This window comes from Protomyctophum parallelum, assembly GCF_964188405.1.
Source record: "Protomyctophum parallelum genome assembly, chromosome: 19".
Classification (NCBI taxonomy): Eukaryota; Metazoa; Chordata; class Actinopteri; order Myctophiformes; family Myctophidae; genus Protomyctophum; species Protomyctophum parallelum.
Window position 1 is genome coordinate 42,614,931 of NC_139717.1, and position 24,080 is coordinate 42,639,010.

Below are 24,080 nucleotides of genomic sequence, written 5' to 3' on the forward strand. Positions count from 1 at the left end.
TTTTGACTGGGGGGGGGTCATATTTTGACAGCAGGAATTGCCTGTCATAATTTGGCCCCCCCAGTATTAGGATGTTGATATTCAGTCATCAGCCAACACTCCCCACTCACAGGTAGTACCCCCCCCCCCCCCCAGAGAGGACGTATAGGGCCTTAGTCCTACTCCTCCCAGCCAACGCTCCCCACTGACAGGTAGTTAGGATAGGACATATTGGGCCTTATAGTCCATTGTGAATAAAGGGTGACTGTACCATTATGGCGTGTATACAGTACAGTACTGTAGCCTATAGAATAAATGAACAAAGTAGAGACAGACAGACAGCTGTGAAAGGTGAGGTCTTTTTTTTTTTTTTTACATTTTGAAAGCGTGTATGGTACTATGGTGTGTTAGATCCATAGACTGTAGATCGTGATCTATCTACGGTATCTGACCTCTCTTGTTAAGTTGTTCAATGTACTCCTTGGTTCATTCATGGGCCACACCCCCGTCCCCGTCACATGATGTCACTTGGCAAAATTATCTAGCTGAGCTGTGTAACTCGTGGTTATAGGTTGCCGTTGGCAATCATGTTGGCATTGACCCATTCTGACCTGAGATCAGATTCACACGAGGTTTCCACTGGACACACACTGGTCTGATGAACCACATTCTGACCTGAGATCAGATTCTAAAAATGTCAGTCGCTCTTCGATTTTTCAAAAATAGCAGACCTACAAGCTCGTATGACGCCACTCGGTGGCGCGATATGAGCTTGTAGATCTGCTATTTTTCAATAGCTAAAGCATAACATGATGCTGACACCAAAATGGGTGCCCGGTCAGAATGGGTTAATGATGACAAGTGCCAAATTGGCATCATTGCCAATGCCAAAACAGAATGCCAACACTGCCATTCACAGAATGATGGCAGTGGCACTGACCGTTATGAAGAGTAAAGTTTAACATTTTTACCAAAGTTATAGACACCAACTATCACATATTTATATTCACAGTGACAGTCCACTTTGATAGAGAAATAATGAACTTTGTGCTCCAAATTAGTTTACAGATAATTTACATTAAATATAATTGTAGGCCTACCTGGCTGGGGAACAGGAGGTCACTCACAGGATCAATTCCCAGTCTTGACAATGTTTCCTCAACATTTTGAAGAATCTTAACATTCAAATTTTGAATACTTTTTTAAAATACAAATCTTTCTTATGGCATTACATCTTTTCAGATATGGGGTCTGCCGTCGTATAGAATTTCTGTCCACAATTCAATGCTGTATTGATAAAACCATTTTATTTCATATTACACTCAATAATTTAAAATCTATAACGGTCCATTTGGTTATCAACTTCATTATTTAGTACAACAACAGTTTATTTTAGGATTTGTACTGATCCTGTTTACAAATAACCGTGTGAATCACAAATAAAACCTTTGTTTATTGGGAGTCAGTCTTTCATTCTCTCAAGGTACTGAATTAACTGATTCAGATGTCCGTTTTATAGTCATTGTCATCGTTTGATCTTAAATGCTATCCATTTCCATCTCCCATTTTTCTTCCAAGTAGGCTAGTACTTATTGGAATCTCAAATAGTTGCCAATTCAAATGGGGTTGGGCGATCTATTAGTAAAATCACAAAGCATTTTTTTACATGCAAAAAGAAAGACATTTATTGGTGCTTTTAGAAAACATTTTATCAAGAAACTTGAGCAATTTCTTTTTAGGTTTTCTTACCAAGTAAAGTACTAGCAGTGCTACATACACAGTAGTAATTGATTGCACAGTATACAGAGGATATGTGCAGTGAGTCCACTGAACAACTACAGCCAAGTCTAGATGGTGCAGATAGACATGGTACAGTACAGCATGTCTATTAACTGTCCACAGTCAAATCCTGTGATCTAGAAACCAGAAGTAGTGGGGATGTGTCCCAACAAGCCAGCGGTCTACTCTAACTCGCACTACTTCACCTTCCAAGGACTGCTGGACACCGCCGTGGAGTATGAGGAACACGACGAAGACTGAAATGAGTTCTGTAACCCCCTACACAGGCTGTCAGGACTGAAAGCAATGTCAGGGGGATGACAACTAACCTGACGCTGCCAGATCCAACATGGTTACCCAATACCGCCCCCATCTGGCAGTCAGGTTAGATGACAACATCTTCAACTAAAACAAATTGTCATGATATTTTTGGCGAATGACACTGCCATACAACATGAATTAGGCTTTTTTTACTGTGACTTATTGTATATAGAGGCATAATATTATATGCGAACCAAATGAGTGTGCCGTATGTGGACATTTGCATTAGCTATCATCAGTGTGCCCAGTATTTCAACTGCCATTTGAATACATTTTGTCATCCATTGTAGTGCTGTAGATTGGTAGTCGAATGGCCTCTAGTTAATGTTACAATCTGCCATGTACAATACAATGCTCTGACTTTACTCCCTAGTAGTTCTAGTATTTAATACACAAAGGCCAATTGAGTGCTTTACATGAGGCATAAACTAAATTAATTAAAGTATTACTGCCCTTGCGAAATTTTTTTTAATTGAGGATTAATAACTGCAACGTTCAAAGGCATTGGAAAGTTGCTCGAAGACAACTGTAAATTATTTACAATATATCAACTTTGTTACTGTCCACTGTATTCATATTTGGACTATTCAACTATATTTGTTGTAGCTTCCCCAGGTGGCTGATAAGAGCTGGGTGGAATGGTGCGCCTTCAGGGTCTATATATGCTGTACGATACTGGTTTACTACGATTACTACTGTAAACCTCAATGTTAAATCAGCTATTTATTTTTTCTAAATGTAAAAAATAAAGCATTTGGAAAATGGTCTGAAGTAATGCGTAAAGTATATAGGATTTGAACATGCATGGTACATAATTAGCAGACCTAAATGTATCCTTCAACTATGCCCCTAATGACTGGCTGATCACAGGTTTTGTAGCAATTTGTTGCAAGTGTATTTTTAGGCCTTAAAAGTCTGTTCTCAGCATGTTCAAATCCTATATACTTTACGTATTACTTCAGACCATTTTCCAAATGCGCTATTTTTTACATTAGAAAAAATAAATAGCTGATTTAACATTGAGGTTTACAGTAGGTGCCAACAAGTATTATTAGGTTCCCAAGTTGTATCGTTCTCAAATATGCCCCCGGTGGTGGTCATGTGTGACAGCTCGCAGGTCACCTCCAGGTTCTGTCAAGGCCGTCTTGATCCTCAGCAGAGTGGGACCGTTCTAGGTGTGCCTCGTTCTACAGACTCGCTGCGTTGGAGGCACAGCACATCTTTCCCCCAACGGAGGCTTACAGTAGATACTATGATGGCAGGCTCAGAGGTGTAGTAGTAGCTATGGCATGGGGGAGTCTGCCAAGGATCCCTCGCTGAACTCCTGGGCTCCACCGGATGTCTCACCGATCCATGAGGTCCGTAGGGTGCTTACATCACCCCGGGGTGTCAGCAGGTTCTCTTCAGATGTACTGAAGTACTTTGAGCCTACAGAGATGATTGTGACAGTAAGTACCGTCAGCCTAGGATCATTTGCAGCATTATGTTGAACATCTAATTCAGTAGTTCTAAAAGTGGGGTCCGGGGACCCAAAGGGGGTTCCATGGGGGGTCTCCAATAAAGATAACAAATTTGTTAATATAGCATATAAATCTGTTCAACCACTAATACATTGGCTATTGACAATATCCGAATCTACAAGGTCACAATACAACAACGCGTCACAATGTAGATTTCCCATTTCCAAAATAAATCTGGAAAAGGTGAAACATTTTGAATATCTTTTAAACATTTGAACAGCACAAATCATGTACGGATGGAGGTACACAAATACTTTCAGATGGATGGCCAAATACATATTCATCAAGGATCCTTGACAAGAAAGGTTTTGAGAACCACTCTTCTAATTCTATCAAAGACGATTTAGTTCTTTATGGATACTCACTCTTGGACTCGCTTCCCTTACCCAGGAAAGCCTGGCTGAAGTCTTAGTCGTATCCAGGATTAAGCACATAGCAACCTGTGCGCTTCCTGAATCTGAATGATTTGCATCTGTGAATCCAAGTTGCAAATCTTGTAAGTGTCTTATTTGCCCTTTCTGCTCTCTGTCCTAGGGTGTTCTCCTCGCTGTCTTGAGGAGGCAGTGGATCGCTGGTCTCACCGCCAAACATGACTGGAACTTTCTCCAAGAGGCACTGTGGCAACACACCTAAGAGCACAAAGGAGGTCATTGATTAGTTGATCAGCACATATTATCAAACTAAGTACTAACTGTTAGTAATCAAATGTGTTAGGGATGTATCATGTAAAAATTTCAAATATGCACTATAACTTTACTTTACCAAATGCTTCTATTTCTATAGAATTAAAATGTGTTTTTGTGGGTAAACATATTCGTTCCAGTCCAGTACAGAGCCCCAGCCTGATGACTAAAAGTCTAATCTCTCCCCCTGGTGGAGGCAATTACTTTATTCTAAACAAATAACAGGTGATGAAGTATATATAGGGATTTAACTCATTTTGACCTGAGATCGGATTCTAAAAATGTCTTCTAAATCCTGACAGTTTTCAAAAATAGCAGACCTACAAGCTCGTAGCGCACCACTCGGTGGCGCGCTATGAGCTTGTAGATCTGCTATTTTTCAATAGCTAAAGCACAACATAATGCTAACACCAAAAGGGGTTCCCACCCAGAATGGGTTAAGTGGTTAACTGTCATAAATTTGAAATGAACTGTGGCGTCTTACCGAAGTCCTGAGCATTCTCTATGAAGCACTGAATGACTGCTCTCTGCAGCTTGAGGTGGGATTCCAAGTTCTCTGCAGTTCCCGCTCCAGATGGAAGGAGGTTAGGGGTCAAGACCACGGACAGGTTATTGCTGTCCATCTTGTTATCTGCACTCCTAGGGTAGAAACAAACGGCAATCACAATCACAGTACAATTACAATCGGAATCCTTGTATTTGGCGGTGCATTGATCACATAGTAGAAAACACAGGAGCATAAATCTGGAAGTTGGTTGAAAAAGCTGGTGAACACACTTACCTCTTGGACACACTGTGGAGGAAGTCAAAAAGGTAGCGCAGCACGCTGATGTTTCTGTCAGGCAGTTTGCAAGACAGCAGCAGTGTGGCGGCGGTTCTGTCTGCCTCACTGGTCAGCTCCTGGGCCTTCAGAAAGGCATCATGCAGCTCGGTGGGCAGGATGGGTTCTGGCAGCTCTCTGAAGAACTGCTTCACCAGGCCGGCCACAATATGGGGATTTGCTGTGGACAGACACTCTTCCTTGCCCGCATCCAGCTGGACCTGAAGAAACAATGCAAAAGTTGTGTTTAGACTTCATTTGTACTTACAGGCACTGTCAGTATGGGCTCTCACAATCATGACATCTTATTGTTGGTTAATTGTCATATATAAATAATTGTGATTAATGATTTAATTGTGTTTTTAGCATTAAACAATGGTACCCTACATATGAATACAAATTAATTTCTGTTTGCCTATTAGGCTTAAGCAATGACAGCAAAGTCAACTAGAGCCATTACTCACCCCGAGTGCTTTTTGTCTAGTAATGGAACCTGTTATTCTGAATAGGCCCTCTTTTTCAGTGTGCTCAAGCAGCATGGTACATGCACCCACCAGAAACCTGAGAAAGAGCAGAGACATGAAATGAAATTAGCAAAACAATTACAAATAAACACCATTTGAACAGTAACATTTAACTGACATTTGCTGGTTTTCCACTGGACACTCACCTTGGCACATCCCCGTGGTCAGTATGATGACACTGTAGGCTCTTCAGCGGTGCTCCGAAAACCTTCACCTGAGAGAGGAAAAGTATAGTAAAGCAACATTTAAGATTTCACAAAACAAATGGACAATCTTGTGGTCATTTTTCATCAATTAGCGAGTAAAATTACATGGCTAACAAATTAACCCTGGCAGCTAAAAACCCCAAAGATTTGCAAAAGATTAGATCCAATGCGGTGATCCAAGGATGAATTGAATGAATGAATCCATGGATGGTTATGCATTGGTAATGCACTGTGCACATATCATATGGCAGATGATAAATTCAGAGAGCTGGCCTGTTCTGACATCACAATGTTGTTAACCGATGTAAAAGCTCACACATGTCATGATGCAATGCCACACATTGTGAGCATGCATGTAGATCTGCTATTTTCTAAAAACTATTGAAACATTTTGAACAATTTGGAATAATTATACATTTCAAGTTCAACAACACAAATCTTGTATATGGGGGTACTTCCTTGGCACAATATATGTTCAGATCCTAACCAACCCCAAACCTGGGGTCGTTGGCATTAAAAAGTTTAGAAGAACCATAAGAACCACTGATTAAAACAGTGAAACAGCCATATGGATTAACTGTAACCGTTTACATTTAGCCTCAGGTGCATAATATTTGAACCAGTGCAGTTGGCTAAATTTGTACAATATCAGAGTTATGCTGAACACTATCTGACAACAACCGTTTGAAAGAGGCAGTATAGGTATAAAATTGAACTTCTTACAATTTGCAGACGGACCGTCAACAAATATGTCGACAAATATGTTGTCCACAACGAGTGAAAGCGAAGAGTAAATATCAAACCTTGTCAACGAATGAGCGTGATTATGAAACCGAACCACTCTGAACCGCTCTAGGGATAGACCGTTGCCGTTAGGAACCTCACCCACCGCGACATTCCAAACGAAACGTAGCCTCGGTCCCAGCTGGCTTACTTATCTGCGAAAAGAAAACGATAAGGAACGAAACGGGGCTTAACCGCTGCGGTGGGATCCATAAATACACCACGCGTCAACGACAGAGCAGAGCAAACAAACATCAGGGAAAAGGCTCGGAAACGTTGGCAACGTTTCGACGGTTAAACTTCATCATGATTCCCTGATGAAGGCTTAAATGAAATACTGTGTACAAAGAAACGTTGTAGGCTACCGTCGAAAGCCTTCATCAGGGATGATTAACCGTCGAAACGTTGGATTCATTTCTGTCTTACCTGCTGTCCTAATAAATATTGGCATTCTGGCTATTGGTGTGTGCAGCCACCTTCTTGTTTTTTCAATATCTCCTCTACGAGGAACAAAACATTCCAGTAAATAATGCGTTCTAGGTTTGTACACTCACCTTATTGTTGCTCCAAGTCCATGTAGACATCTTCCTTCCTTTTGCCGTTTTGCGGCAATCAGGCGTTATAATACCATAAGTGTTGAGCTGCTGCTCAGCTACAACACCACGGTCCAAAATACTCATACACATAACTGTAAGTATAGTATACAGGTCCTATATAGTAAGAGTTATGTAACCGTTAACCGCAAATAAGCTGTTTTGTAACTGTGAACTGTCCTCTGCTCTGCGACTGTGTTGTCCAGTTGTCCAGTTGATGTGAGAGAGGTTTGCTGAAAATCAGTTGAAAGTACCAGTTAAATTAGTGCACACGGTGTGTACACCACGTGCACATCAACAAACGACGCTGCCATACGCCGGCTCACGACAATGGGCGGGGCCGGTTACTGCTGATTTGACTGACTGGCCAATCACAGAGGGCCGTGCTGTCGCGAAATCAGCCAACCAGATAACAGGTGTATATCAGATGACGTCGGATTATACTTTCAAAGTGCTCATCATCTCTTTATTCGCTTTCACTCACACACACACTGCCAAGTTTTTGCCAAGTTGCCAACAACTGGACGTTTATTGAGAGGACCCAACGCAAGCGGACAGTTACTTCAAGTTCTAAAAACGAAGAAGATGGAGACGGTATGTAGACGTGTTTATTAATACAATAGTATGCACTGTCAACGGTCAACGATCGCAATAATGTTATTTAGTGACGGAATTGTTTACAGGCGGGTTTGTTTGACCGTGCCAAAAACGCTATAGTTAATTTGAAACGTTAGCAGTAAATAGCCTAGTTTGTTTGCTCTGCTCTAAATGTCGTTGACGCGTGGTGTTATTATGGATCCCACCGCAGCGGTTAAGCCCCGTTTCGTACCTTCTTTTCGCAGATAAGTAAGCCAGCTGGGACCGAGGCTACGTTTCGTTTGGAATGTCGCGGTGGGTGAGGTTCCTAACGGCAACGGTCTATCCCTAGAGCGGTTCAGAGTGGTTCGGATTCATAATCACGCTCATTCGTTGACAAGGTTTGATATTTACTCTTCGCTTTCACTCGTTGTGGACAAATATGAGTCATATTTGTCGACATATTTGTTGACAAATTGTAAATTGTCAATTTTATACCTAGCCAGGCCTACTGGCTACTGCCTCTTTCAAACGGTTGTTGTCAGATAGTGTTCAGCATAACTCTGATATTGTACAAATTTAGCCAACTGCACTGGTTCAAATAGTATGCACCTGAGGCTAAATGTAAACGGTTACAGTTAATCCATATGGCTGTTTCACTGTTTTAATCAGTGGTTCTTATGGTTCTTCTAAACCCCAGGTTTGGGTTTGGTTAGGATCTGAACATATATTGTGCCAAGGAAGTACCCCCATATACAAGATTTGTGTTGTTGAACTTGAAATGTATAATTATTCCAAATTGTTCAAAATGTTTCAATAGTTTTTAGAAAATAGCAGATCTACATGCATGCTCACAATGTGTGGCATTGCATCATGACATGTGTGAGCTTTTACATCGGTTAACAACATTGCCATGTCAGAACAGGCCAGCTCCATATATGGAGATCTAGGGGTGATCAGGTGTGATCAATTGGCTAATTTGGGCCCTGTCCATAGCCTGGGCACTGTGGGCAGTGGCCCTATCCAGAGACCGGACATAGACTTTTGTGCTGGTTCTGAACAACGGTGTATCCCACCGACTCAAGGCCCGGGCACTGCACACAGTGTCAAACGCGTGTGTCAAATTCTTGACACCAAACAGGTGTCAAAAGTCGATGGGGCGAACATTTCTTGAGTTACGTGGATTACAAACGTTCATACACACTTACAGAGACATTTATAGATGAACAGTTGATGTAAACTGTTACAATTGAACAATTTTAATGTAAATAACTAACTGTATAATTGTTCATCCATCCTCAACTGCCTATCAGGAGTCGGATTGAGGGGTCAACAGTCCCAGCAGAGAGTTACAGACTTCCTGGACAACACAAATTGCCTGCCGGCGAGTTGTGCGATATTAGTCTGGCTTATTAGCCAGGCTATAGGGAGACGACCAGAGGCATTCGTACTAGATGGCGATGCCTGAACCTTTTACACGCGAAGGAGCAGTGGCTCCTGGATATGTTTCATTTCTGAAATTCATTTTCAAATCAATTGTTTAAAAAAATGCAATGCCGTTCTAGTTCCTGCAGTTCAATGAATGAAGGAAATTTGCTTAATTTACTAATCTCTACATTTTCTCCCACAGGATTCTACAGATGACAACTTCACCTTGACTTCTACCTTGATCCGGGACCCCAACAACCGCAGGGTGGGGGTGGTTCTGAAGAGGGTTAGGACTGAGCTCTTTCGAGTAAGTACATCCTTCCTTACTACCAGTGGTGGAAACTAAAGTAACTAAGTTGATTTATTTATTTAAGTACAATTTTGATGTTTACTTTCCTTGAATATGTCAATTTTTCAATACTTTATAGTTTATACTATACACTCCACTACATCTCTCAGGCAACTCCACTACAATTTTTTGAAAACTTCAAACTTACTACTCTGTAGATTATTATTCAAAACATGCATTAACCATTTATAAGCCCTATTTTTTTTTACTGTGTCTATTAGAAAATAACCGATGAGATGCATTGTGAGCTTGTAGATCGGCTATTTTTGAAAGATTATTTGATAAAGAAAGCTTCCATGAGTTTGTCTGTAGGAAGAAACGTTACAAAAAACACTATTATTAATACGAATTACTTCACTACTAACTACTTCAATTTCATGAATTTAGATTTATTTAAGGAAATTTGCTGAAGTTACAATTGTCTACATTTCCTCACGCAGGACCTGGACCTAGACAACTGGACCTGGAAATGCATCGATGACCCCAAGAATTCCAGGGTGATACTGAAAGGGACAGTGAAGGAGTTGGTGAAGGAGTTGAGTTGGTTTCCGTGTTTGACAGACGATTCCGACACGGAAACTGACTCCCCTGTGTGTCCTCCACCAAGGCAGGTCACCCCCAGGAAGAGGGTCACCGTGGCCAAAAAGAAGCGAGGAACTGGATCTGCTCAGTTCAAGTATGTATAGATACATCTTGGTCACTGGTTTTAATGGTTTTGTTACTTTAATTGATTCGTTTTGCTTGATCACAAATGTTTAGATAGTATGTCGTTTAGACATGCTAGGTTCATTGTTTACCTTGAATCTTAGTTTCTTTGAGGCACCACATTGTTCTCCCTGTGCTATATTTATGTGACTTTGTTTATTGTCTGAGTTAATGCTTACTCTCCTTATTCCCATCTCACACTTTTTGCAGGAGCATGCAAGCCTTCCTCCAGAAGGCTTGCATGCTCCTGCAAAACCACCACCACCAAGGACTCAAAGGAAGACCAGGAGGAAAACCACGGTGAAATGCCAGTGCCACCACCAGCCAAACGCCTAAGAGTGAGTACAACTTTACTACATAGTATACAAGGAGTTAGGGGTCTATACTTGGCCGCTCCTAATTTCCTAAATCTCTTTGCTAAAAAGAACAGATCTACAAGTTCACAACACAGCATGTTGTGAGCATGTAGAACTGCTATTTTCTGCCCCAAACACTAGGGCTCATGTCAGTGGTTAAACTGCAAGCAGAGACATGAAACAGTGGAACAGTTGAATTGAAGTGATTAACCAATAACCAGTGATTTGTTATGCATGTACATTTGCCCCCACTAACATTACAAATCACTACCTTTTCTCACACAGGAGGTCGAAGCTGACAGCCCCCCCAGGAGGATGAGCACCATCCTCATCGATGCCCCCAGGGTGGTCCATAGGAAGGTGAGTTGGTTACCGGTTCTGAGTGAAGATAATGACATGGCAACATGGTCTCATTATAAAACATACAATTGATACTTAATCCATTATAATTATGTATTATATCTGCAAGGATACAACTCAAATGTTGAGTTGTAGTTATAAAATTAATGTTGAGATCATTTTGTGACTTACATTGTTGTAATACGTAATATACATTATGTTACTAATTAGTAACTACATGGCAAGATGTAACTTACTATGTACATTTGGTTATAATTAGCAAGATATGTATGTTGATTTTCACTAACATGTGTTTCTTCTCCATGTGCAGAGACAATCTTCTGCCTCCATCAGCACCAAGAGACCTGGACCAAGGCAAGGATGAAGGTTGACTGTCAGCGTGTGCCAAGTAAGTAAATACCAGTACATCTTTACTAATAGAGAATTTAGCCACTTAATAAATACATCATAATACATTGTTTAGTTTAGTTAGACCATCCATCCATCTACAGTATGAAGAAGTTCTTTACTATTAACCCATTCTGAACGGGCACCCATTTTGGTGTCGGCATCATGTTATGCTTTAGCTATTTAAAAATAGCAGATCTACAAGCTCATATCGCGCCACCGAGTGGCGCGATACGAGCTTGTAGGTCTGCTATTTTTGAAAAATCGAAGACACTTTTAGAATCTGATCTCAGGTCAGAATGGGTTAATAATGAAACTGTCAGGATCTAATAGACATTTTTAGAATCTGATCTCAGGTCAGAATGGGTTAAGAGGATCTGATGCTTGATCATCCAAGAGTTGAGCTAAACTAGGCTACGCTCCCATTCAACAAACCATTTATACTTAGTCGACCAAGGTGCCCCAGGGCCAGGCCTCCATACTAGGTCCTCCTTTTTCGCCCTACACTACATTTCTTTACCAAAAAAGCCAATCTACAAGCTCACAGCGCCTTGCATCGAGACTAGGGATGTTCCGATGAGACATTTTGGCCGATATCGATATCCAATATAATTAATTGCTGTTATGGCCGATAACCGATATTACCGATCGATATGATCTCATTCTGTATTCAATTATAATAATATTGTCCATTCTGAAAAATGCATGTAACAGGGTATCTGCACTGCAGGCTTAGGGAAGTCAGATTTAACTTAAATACCTTTATATTAAATATTGTGAGCTTGTAGATCTGTTCAAGCTGTTACTTTGGGTTTGTTTATCTGTAAAGACAGGCCGATTAATCAGACCGATTAATTAATCGGGCTGATTGATTAATCGAACCGATGCAGATGAATCTAAAAACAACTCAAATCGGCCGATACCGATGTGTTTACCGATTAATCTCTCATCACTAATCGAGACTCATTGTGAGCTTGTAGATCTGCTATTTGTGCTGAATGTTCATCCCAGAAAGAATAGGGGCATTAGGGTTCACGTGGTTAAACTGCAAGACATAAAAAAAAAGTCTATAAGAAACAATTATAAACAACAACAACAATGCAGGAGCAATTTCCTGCAATTAAATGTATCAAGTAAATGACCTAAAGTTACTTATCACTTCTTTTTCTCACACAGGTCCCTGATCCATCCCAGCAGGACGACACACTCTCTCCTCCTCCCACCTCAATCTATCCCACCCATCACTCCCCCCCCCCCCTCTCTCTTTCTCTCTCTCTCTCTTTCTCTCTCTCTCTCTCTCTCTGTATACATAGTTATGCTTGTAAATAGTTGTTACTTTGAAATGATAGTATGCTACACTGAGTGTTATTTCTCTTTTGTTTAATAATCTGTAACAGTTGTAAATAATAGTGCTAATTTTTCTTACATTAATGTTTTAATTTTTTGTTATTTTGTATTTGTATTTTAAAGTATGTTTCATATTGTGTTATACATCAAACGTGCTTCATCCTATATGTTATATTTAAGTTTGATTTCATAATAATAAATAATATATTTTATTTGATAATCATATATCAAGCTTCATGTCTTTATTTTCTTCTTTTAGTGAGTCTGTCACAGACTCACATTATATTACATTTTATTTCATGCAAGTAAATTTGACTACCGAATGTGTGGATGTATTCACTACATCCACCACCAGGGGACACTACTGGGTATCTTATTTATATGGTACATTATTCTATCACAATCATCAAGTGAAAGTGAATGCTAATGGTAAACTTGGACAAGAATACAGGATTATTATTAAATCGTGACTGGCCTCAAAACTGACATTGCATACAGACAACATTAGAAACATAGAAAGACTAGCTGGTAATGTACTATTTTTCTTTTCAGTGAGTCTGGCTCTGATTGATAGATGAAAACTAACATAACTGCTTACTTAAAATGACTAAACGGTTGCTGAGTGTTTAGCTGACTTGGACGTTGTATGGAGGTTGTGAGAAAACATCTTTGTGCAATGTTTAATTAATCTGCTCAATGTTTATCCGGCTCATGCACATTACTAGAAATATATATATTTTGGGAATTTCAAAGTAGGATACTCCAGAATTGAACAAGGAAACGTGGGACTTGAACGCAGAACCTTTGGGTTGAGAGGCTGATCATGAAATGAATGAAAATGTGTTTTTGTGGGTAAACATATTCGTTCCAGTCCAGTACAGAGCCCCTGCCTGATGACTAAAAGTCTAATCTCTCCCCCTGGTGGAGGCAATTACTTTATTCTAAACAAATAACAGGTGATGAAGTATATATAGGGATTTAACCCATTCTGACCTGAGATCAGATTCTAACGCACAGAAGAATGGTGGTTCTTTAACTCATTTTGACCTGAGATCAGATTCTAAAAATGTCTTCTAAATCCTGACAGTTTTCAAAATTTTCATTTCATTTCATTACAAATACTTTTTTAAAATACAAATCTTTCTTATGGCATTACATCTTTTTAGATATGGGGTCTGCCGTCAAATTCGTATCAATTTGAGAGTCCTTGACATGAACATGTTTGAGAACCACTAGCTCTGTTCCATAGCCTTCCGCAGAATCGAAGCAGGAAGGCTATGGAACAGAGCTAGAGAACCACTTGCTTTCTAGAGGCAGGGCCGGTTCTAGGCACAAGCAATATAAGCAGTCGCTTAGGGCCACAACCACTGAGGGGGCCACATCACAGGGAGAAGATTTGTATTTATTCTTTTATGTATCCCCTATCCCATACATGAGCTACTGGCGGCCTGGGGTCCACATGTGGCCCCCACCTTCACTTAATGCGGCCCGCTGGTTAATATCGGAAAAGTATTTTTTATGTCCAATGTATTTGCATTTAAGTTCATAAAGTTAACATAAGAACAGAATGTATTTGAAATGAAATAAAAATGTAAATTTTCAGGATTCCAATTCAGAAATCCCGGTAGCTAAAAATAATTCAGGATTCCAATTAAAATTAAAAATAGATCTACGAGCTCAAAACACGTCGCAGTTTGAGCTTGTAGATCAACTATATGCATTGTGGCCCTCTCGAGTGAGTGTGAAATGTATAGTGGCCCTCTCCATCAAAGTTTCCCACCCCTGCCCTATCCAAAAACTAGTTTTTATTTTAATATGCAATTAAAATAAGATCTCACACAAGACACAACAGAATATTTTTTATAATATACCACATGAAGTTGAATGAAAGTTGCAAATTGCATTATGCAATACACCTGTGGCCCACTGACTGCCCACAGGTGAAATGGTTTGCAGTTGATTGCAGTTGGTTGATTGAATCGATGGCAATAGCACAGTAAAGATGATAATAATCTAATATGATGTGTGTAGTTCTTTATAGATCTAACCTCTTAACCAATTCTGACTGGGCACCCATTTTGGTGTCAGCATCATGTTATGCTTTAGCTATTGAAAAATAGCAGATCTACAAGCTCATATCGCGCCACCGAGTGGCGCGATACGAGCTTGTAGGTCTGCTATTTTTGAAAAATCGAAGAGCGACTGACATTTTTAGAATCTGATCTCAGGTCAGAATGGGTTAATCAGACCAGTGTGTGTCCGGCGGAAACCTCGTATGAATCTGATCTCAGGTCAGAATGGGTTAAGAGAGTCCTTGACATGAAAATGTTTGAGAACCACTTGCTTTCTAGAGCCTGCCCTAGAGGAGAGGAGCAGACAATAGTGTCAAGTCCCAGTCCCAACAGTGTGTATGGGTGTCAGAGATCAGCTGGGTCGCATTTCCCCCACAGGACCAAATAGGTCTAATTATTAGGGTGTGGCAATAATGGTACTGGTTTTTAACCCTAATTGCACAGGATAGTTTTATGTGGCCGTTCCTTGTATGTTAATTGTGTTTTCAGGCGGGGACATAAAACGTATACAGACATTACAGCAATGATTATTACTCCAGATATCCCGCAAATCGGTACACATTATCTTTATAGTCAAGCTGGATCTGTCAATTTGTTTTTAAATATTATATGATACTGTAAGACATTGTCTATTAGCTATTAACTGCTGCTTCTATGATCACTCAATACCAAACAATGCATTGCACGCCCACAACAAACGTTCCGACCTGCTGGAGAGCTGTGCTCCGAGGAGCACTTTTTGTAGTTCCCCATCTTTTCCTTTGAGCCACGAAGGCATGGAAAATATGTCACCCCACCTCCCCTTTCAACCTCAAATACGACCTAAAACATCTCATTAGTCATTGGTGTGAAAGGCCTGGTGTTGACTTCACAACCTGTGTGAAACCTCAGTGTGGTTTGAATCGCGAGGAGCGTGATTCTTTTATATTGAGCTGAGCTAGAATGGAACCTATGACCTTTGGGTTATAAACCCATGATTTATTATGATTCATTGTAGGTCGCAGATTACTATGAAAGCGGATTACTATGAAAACCTGCAAAACCAGTCAGTCAGTCCGCCTGCCTGTCTGTCCGTCACACTACCATATATGGCTGTCAGTCCATCACGCCTCGTGACAAGCTCCATATATGGCCGTCTCCATATGAAGATCACGACACTGACCTCATCAAACCCTGGATAGCCATACATGGAGAAGACATATATGGAGCTGGCCAGCAACTCTAGATCTGACCTCAAACCCTTAAGGCCTATTCATAGTCTGGATTTTCGGTGGTGAGGTGACCACCGCTCCGGTGGTGAGCTGACCACCAGAGCTGAAATAACGTTGAGCGGTGGTGAGTAAAAACAGAGAGAAGGGCTGGAGCGGTGGCGGTGGTTTGCTCTTCACCGCGGCTTGTGACGTCATGTTGTAGTTCGGTGGTCACCTAACCACTGAAAATTCAGACTATGTATGAGCCTTTAGATGTCCATATGGTCCATCCTTGTGATTTTTTGTTGGATGGTTTTAGCTTTTTATATTGAGCTGAGCTAGAGTTGAACCTTTGAGCTTTGGTTTATAAACCCATGATTATCACGTGAGCCACACTGGATTCTGAGAAGAATAAAAATAGTTAGCCGTTTACAATTTTGATTCTGGTGGTGCAAAAAGGTGGTGGGTTTTGCCCCACCACTGCAATAAGATACCAAGTACCAACAGTAAAAATAAATCAGTTATGATCGGAATCAACAGACAGAGAACTTCAGATAAACTAACCAATTTATTTGTTTTCTTACACAAATCCCATTTTAGATTACAGTCTAGCCATTTTTCTATTAAAATGTCCCATTATTGCATTGGCTTAATCACATTAAATTATAGCCATTAATAATCAACCATTGCTCCCTGTAAAGTATCAATGAAGCTTTGTACATGTATACATTGCATTACTATAAAACCCTACCTTATGAGCATGGTACTGTATGCAGTTGGAATTGCCTTTACTTTTCACATACGTCTGTGTGTAGGGTTCAAATCATTTGAAAAGCAGGGAAGGTGTGACGCTAAGCTAAAGCACACAGGGAGAGAGAGAGAGAAGAGGGGAAATAATTTGTAGTCTTTCAGTGACCAAGTTCCATTAGAGCCTTGTATACAGAAGTGTGCATGTCTGGCTGTATGCAAATGTTTTTTTCTAGCTGCGAAGTGTGGCTTTGCTCGTGAATGTGGAGAACAGCATGTTGCAAGGGAGGCTGCAGCAGTGGCGATGCGAGCGGCTTCCTCGAGAAATAGCAGTGAAGGATGAAACTCTTTGTTTCCTATTCACACTCTTATCGGTGGCAAACGGAGGCATCTGGCAGAGAGAGAGAGAGAGAGAGAGAGAGAGAGAGAGAGAGAGAGAGAGAGAGAGAGAGAGAGAGAGAGGAGGCAGCAGCAGATGAGTGGGAGTCTGTTAGTGTTCTCAGCCTCTTCGCAGCTCGTGGAGTTTCTGGGCAACGCTTTCCAGCTCCGACTCGATGGCTGCCAGACTCTCTATCTCAGGCTCCTGTGGACAAAATGAGAGGAATAAGGTAAATGAAAAGTATACATTTGTATACGCTTGCACCATTTCTTCTTGCTTTGGCAAGGCTGCACCAACATTGCTTTGCGTGCTGCTTGATACCACAAAAACATGCACCACCCAGGTCCCTGTTTGGTGATTTATGTAGATTATTTGTAGATTTATTTAGATTATCAATTGTTGGCTTCAAGTCCTCCATAAAGAGCTGGATAAATTGTAGGTTGGTTGCGACTGTAGGTCGCAGATTACTATGACAGCAGATTACTATGAAAACCTGCAAAACCAGTCAGCCGGCCAGTAACTCTAGATCTGACCTCAAACCCTTAGATGTCCATATGGAGCTGACCTGTTCTGACATTGATCTACCCCACCTGTCCTTCCTCTTCGATGTCTCCCTTTTGACTTTTACCTGTCCATTCAAACTCTAGACGGCCCGCCCCAAAGTTATTAGTGCAGCCGCGCCCGGCAGCCGGCGAAAAACTAGAGTTCTCAACAGGCCCGAAAATTAAGGCCCGGCCCTAACTGGGCTGGTCCGAGGCCTTACTAATTAGCACACATTTTATCACACATTTTATGCCTGACCCGACTCAATGCGAATGGTGGAGAAATTGGGATTTTTGCATACCGGTATTTAATTTGCTGCGGTTTGCCGTCACACTGTCATCCCAGCAATTGGAAACGCAGCAGGGGGGACCTTTATCAATGTGTTCCATTCATAAACTAGCCTACACAGTTAAATCTATGTTGATAAAATTATACTCATAACGTGCATGTGTCGTGCCGTCTGGGACTGTCTGGACCCCCCCCCCCCCCCCCCCCCCCTCTCTCTCTCTCTCTCTCTCTCTACGCACGCACTGTTCTTTTTGGCATGGAGGCACAGTGCTGAGCGCACTGATATAACAGACAGCAGCGCAAAATGTTTACAAGTTTATCGAGATGAAAGTCCCTACTCCCCAGTCCCCACACAGTGACAGCACTCCATGTTTACGGCACGCACAGACGGACAGACAGAATATTCTGCAGTGTTTTATGTGTTTCTTTAAGCAATTGATTAATGTAGCCTACTCGTCCTCATTTCGATCAGGGCCTCAGTCTCCTCATTCGACCGATAAAACGATGACTGGCGAATTTGCCAGAAAGAAGCCCACCTCTGACTTCCTGCTGGCACTGCCCTCCTCCTCCTCCTCCTCCCTCCTGGCCATCATCTGCAGCTCCTTCACCTCTGGACTCCTCCTGCTCTCCTCTGTCCGCTCCTCCTGTCCTCCCATCACCTCCTCTGTCCGCTCCCGTGCTCTACGGGTGCAGACAGTTAAATGAATTTTGTTAAATTTCTTTTGTGTTTTTGGGGCTCCCATACAGTAATAAAAATAACCAATTTTGAACAATCAGGCTTTCATATCATATGGGTGCTTTAATGGAAATTGCTCTCAGGAACAGCTCAACTGATTTTATCCTCACTGTGATGTCGTCACCCTACTTTCTATAATCCCTCCTCTTCTTCAGTCTTCAGTTCCAAATTTGCATTTCCACTTTGTTTACAATGTCCGCCATTGTTGATTTTCCAAGCTGGCATGGAATGGAAACAATCCTGGTTTTATCTAGCATCAGTATTATAATGACTCAAATATTAAATAATCTGCATATCAGCACCCCCACCACCTCAGGACATTGTGGTATTGCAACTAAAACTGCTTTCAAAGTCCAGAAAGAAATGACAAGGTCTGGTTATATCAGAGTGGTGATTGAGGCTCAAACCATTAGAAACTAGAACTGCACTCTGTCGAGTGCATACTTGCTTGTTGCACACTAGTAGGCCATAAATGGCCAACTAGTGCGCAAGCAGAGCGCGCAAGTACTTTCGACCGCTGTAAACTGTTAAATCTCAGTATCTCTGTGAAGGAACGTTTGAAATGTATAATCATTAGGTGTAACTATTTGCTACCTACCTACTTTATGCATATAAACACCTAGTATTATTAAGTATGGTTCAAGTTTCTATCTATATAAGACATACAGTTTTATCGATGTAGATATATTCTGGATCCCTTTTTAGTTTTTTAAAGAAAAATAAATCATTGATATGTGATGAAAAAAAAAGGTATATAAACTGAATTAAAATCTGTTATACAGTATAATTATTCTGTAAACGGTGGAATCTCAATATCTCTGTGAAGGAACATTTGAAATGTCTAATTATTAGGTGTAACTATTTGCTACCTATCTACTTTAATGATTGTATCTGGAAATCAGATTGTGTAATCAAATGATGACGTAAGACATACGTATACATATACATATACATATACTATATAGAGTATGTAGTTGTAAGTTGATTAACGGTATACTGTGGTTACTTTGCGCCAAAAACCGTGACAGCCAACCCGCCATTTTATGCTTATGCAAGAAAAACAGCAAATCTGTGCCTGGTTTGCTGGGACCAGATTAAGCTCTCAATGATGACGTAAGAAATATGGTCATTTGTGTAATCTGGTCCCAGCAAAACAGGCACAGATTTGATGTTTTTTTGCATAAACATTAAATGGCGGGTTGGCTGTCACGGTGAAAGAGACTGGGCGAAATTATTACTTGCGCGCTCTGCTTGCGCAAGTAATACGTTTGAGGGACATGAGAGTATGATTAAATATTAAAAACAGTTTTATTTTTATTTTATAACATGCATTTTGCATGTCATTTCTGCTTTAATTCTTCAGTTTTTCTTTCAACTTTTTTCTTTCTCAATCAGTTTAAAGGACTCAAAAATGTGTGGCAATAGCCGATGTACGGTACAAGCTCAAAACACAACACTGTTGTTAAATCGACTAATTAACTATTTAAAATATATAATATAATATAATAATATATATATATCACGTTGACTCATTTAGAAAAAATAATAACATTTGTTAAAAAGATTATACATTGATTATTCGATGAATAGAAAAAGTAATCGACTGAATCATCACTAAGGAAATAACGGGTAGCTGCAAGCCTTACTGTGCCCCGTCCGTTTCGCCTCCTCTCTTCTTAGCGGCCTCCGACGGCTTCCTGGCCCTCTTGGTCCACTTCTTCAAGCCGCCTGCGTCCTCAGCCTTCACCTCCCGGTCAGCCTCCTCCTTCTCCTCCTCTTCCTCCTCCTGTGAGCTGGCATGTGAGAACCTCTTCTCCTCGACCTCCTCTTCTTTTTCTTCTTCTTCTTCTTCTTCTATATCTTCAGCAGACTTTTTATCCTCTGACTTACTTTCGGGTGTATCTCTCTTTTTGCTGGATTCATGTCCTGGGATTAATAATGCAAGTAAATAAATAAATAAGAATGCTGAATGCGGTCTCTTTCATTCAGTCTCTCTCTCTCTCTCTCTCTCTCTCTCTCTCTCTCTCCCTCCCACCCAACTTCTCTCGGTCTCCCACTGGAATATTCTACCATCAGCAAGATTCCACTTCATATAATGAAGTGTTTCGTGCCTGCTGGCAGCATTGCCCTCTGGTAGCTCTTGCCTGCCTGCATTCTCCCTGCTATCTCTAATACTGCACTGTCACACGCTCGGATGCAAGTACATTAATCCAGGGTGTAATAACATTAAGATTCTGGCGCGGCCATCTGCGAATGGGCTGATTCATAATGTATGCATTCTGGGAGTTATGAAAGACAAGACCCACATTCACCCATTACCAACCCCCCTGCACTCAGGTGGCCAAGATTAGAAGAAGTGGGTACAACAGAAATGGTAACGCAGAAATGTGTGGGGGGGCGACTTAATTGGCATATCAACTTCACTGAAGAAGGGGGTAAGAATACATTTGAAAATATACTGTAATTTATATACATTGCTAAGCATTTCGGGGATAACAAAGGATGGGTTAGAGTTAGACCACTCAATGTCAATCACTGTGATGTGATGGCTATACAGCCCTGCCAAATGAGCAAGGCGGGCGGGGGAAAATGCGTTGGACGGGCCCTACACTCATTTGAATTCCAGGGACGTTCTTCGTACTGTACACTTTATTTAATTCTATGGCTGTGCTGTCATGCTGCCATTCCCTTTGGCGCCGTTCCACCGCGAGGGAGGTGAGAGGTGGGCGGGGGGGGTTGGATGTGTGTGGGGTGGGGGATTCATCATCTAGATGGAGGCAGTCCCATCAATCATTTGGCCCAACGGTGGTCTAACTAAAAGGATTTTTTCCCCCTTCCCGTCACATTTTTCTTCTTCTCTGGTGAAGTGCATTCTATCTTTTCATTAGTGCTGACTCCCTTTAAGCTGCTCACGTCAGACTAAATTTGACTTCACGTCTCTACAAAGCTGTCCATCATCTCCAGCTCTCGTCCTGCCTATCTCTTCCATTTGTCTCACTGCCAAACGAAACTTTGGTCCCAAATGTTCTTTTTTTTTAACCATTTAAAGTAAACCCTACTGTATATTTTTTGACGTGCAATGAATAGCAAAGACTATAAGGCACACAACCCGTCACATCACAATTTCGTATTATTGCATACATTTTGTATGCTATGTTGATGAATTGAACACATAGGACCGCAATGGAGAACTGAGAACCGACATACGATTGACAGATATTAACACTCAAGCTAGTCTTGCGTAGCCAGACAACTATTCCACAATCTTCGAATGCTGGAAGCATTTAGAAATTGCGAGAGACAACAAACAGTCTGGCAACGCTCAAGCTGACCAGCTCACCCTTGCTGTTTTCTTCCACTGAGGTGGCCCGCTTCTCTTCTTCATCTTCCTCATCCTCTTCCTCGTCCCTCTTCTCCTCGGATATGTTCTCGCTCCAGTCGTTCGCGGGGTCGGATATGTGATTATCCAGCCTCTCGTCTTTCCCATTCTTCCCTTGGCTCTTTCTGTCCACCTCGTTGCGCTCTCCTTGTGACTCTTCACCGCGAAGTAGGCCCGCCCCATCTTCCTTGTTCACCGTCCCCATCGTCCTCTTCTTCTGGGCCAGGATTGATCTTTCCCCCGGTCCGCCCAACGCATCCAGCATGGATTGATCTGGAAGGAAGGAGGGGGGGAGATATAATTCTAATATATAATACTATGAGAAGGTTTTTCAAATTAAACAGTGGGCCAATCGAAAACTGTTGTTTCGTTTCGTAAATTTACGTTCTACTTGATCATACTACAGCAGCGGTTCTCAACCAGTGGCCCGGGGACCACTAAGGGATTTGTCCTTGGCCAAGCAGGGATTTATTTTGTCTTGTAAGAGTAGCAGAAGTTTGGTCTCACATGCATGATGAGCCCGAGAGCCTCTGGTTTGAATCACGGGTAGAAAATAAATAATGACCTTACGGATTGTAGCTTTAACAGTGCATGTTTCCTGGAATGACAGGTACAGGAGAGATGACTTTTGCCACTGCTGGTTTTAATTGCCACTTTTCAAAATACAAAACCCGTTATGAATATTTTTGGGGGAAATGTCATTGACTCATCCATTTTCAACAACATTATATAACATCCAGACAATATGATGAACCATCTGTGTTGAAACAGGCAAACTGGCCTCTTCTAATGCAGTGGATTTCAAAGTGGGGGTCGCCAGGAAGGCCAGAGGGAAAGAATAAGAAAGAAATGATATATACATTATATAAAAGATATATACATATTTCACAGTAGGGGAGTCGCAGCCAGAGGATATTGCGGAGAGGTTGTGGAACCATTGTTCCAATCTAATGCACAGCCTGATCGTGTCCAAAGTAACCAGGGGAGTCACCAGGGTTTCACATTATACTGTACACCTACACAAACTTTATTCCACAAGTCCCAAAATGGCACTTGCATGAAATGGCTGACAGCCTCCCGTTGCTGACACAATAGAAGTTCATGCATTTTTTATGTGCCAAGCAGATCTCCCCTCAAAATGCAGAGTGAATTGCTGTCACAAATATAATGCGTCCTATACAGTTAAAGCGGCACTATGTAACTTTTTCTCTTCTCCGCCGGATTTAACACAAGATTTAAACTCTGTTTCCTGCGCAAGTTGAGCTAATAGAGCCGGTCTTCTTGCTTAGGGTATGAAGTGAATCTTGATCCTGTGTCTAGGTGAGACCTTTGACATGATCTAAACATCTCAATAGAAGTGCAGGAAGACAAAATACAACCACCTCAATTGTATAAGTTATATTGTATTAACCATACAAAAAGTTCACTTTGAGTCCGCTTTAACATAGAAAATGTCTCTAAACCCAACAATGATAGATTCAGTTTTCACAGCTGCCTGCTGGGATTGGAAGTAACATTCGCTTGCCAAGAATAACTGATTTTCAAGTGGAAAAACTTCAATTGAATGTCAAGTCAAGCTCCCTGGCAGCAGTTGTTCTTTCCATGAATCATCCAGGTAACTCACCAGGCACGTCATCTGCACTGTGGGGAGCTGGAGTCACATGATCAGATGAAATGATGTCACCTTGCAGCTGAGCTCTCTCGCCTGGGGGAAGATCATGGACTGAAGTTTAAAGGAGAATTCCATGCTAGAATGCTTTCTTATCTTTCTTACCTTTCTTTGTAGTTGTTACGTCCCCACCAAAGAGGTCCAGGTGTTATTTTGTGCAAAAACTCCTTATTGGCTATTTTCCCTACCATAAGCCCTCAATGAATTGCATTGCATTGAATGGGAATTGAATGGGGTGGTGCTAGTTCGCTTATTTCCATCGAAAGAAGTAGTAAACTGTGCCGCTTGGTATATTATTTACATTATGAAGAGAGGATATATACAAAGAAATTATAATTTTGAGCGATGGAAATAAGCGAAT

General features: G+C 41.2%; 1 protein-coding gene across 3 annotated transcripts in view; it reads right to left on the reverse strand.

Moving 5' to 3' along the window:
• Positions 1–16,527: 16,527 nt before the first annotated feature.
• Positions 16,528–24,080, reverse strand: part of chga (chromogranin A) — a 17,352-nt gene continuing 9,799 nt past the window's right edge. The window contains exons 5-9 of one of the 3 annotated variants that reach the window (XM_083789730.1): positions 23,675–23,755; positions 22,012–22,323; positions 20,318–20,597; positions 18,472–18,616; positions 16,528–17,308 (exon numbers count right to left, since the gene is read on the reverse strand). In XM_083789730.1, coding sequence (XP_083645856.1) covers positions 17,225–17,308; positions 18,472–18,616; positions 20,318–20,597; positions 22,012–22,323; positions 23,675–23,755 — 902 coding nt within the window. In that variant the 3' untranslated portion in view covers positions 16,528–17,224. Of the gene's footprint in view, positions 17,309–18,471; positions 18,617–20,317; positions 20,598–22,011; positions 22,324–23,674; positions 23,774–24,080 lie in introns of all 3 variants that reach the window. The other 2 variants (XM_083789729.1, XM_083789728.1) reach the window with 2 other exon arrangements.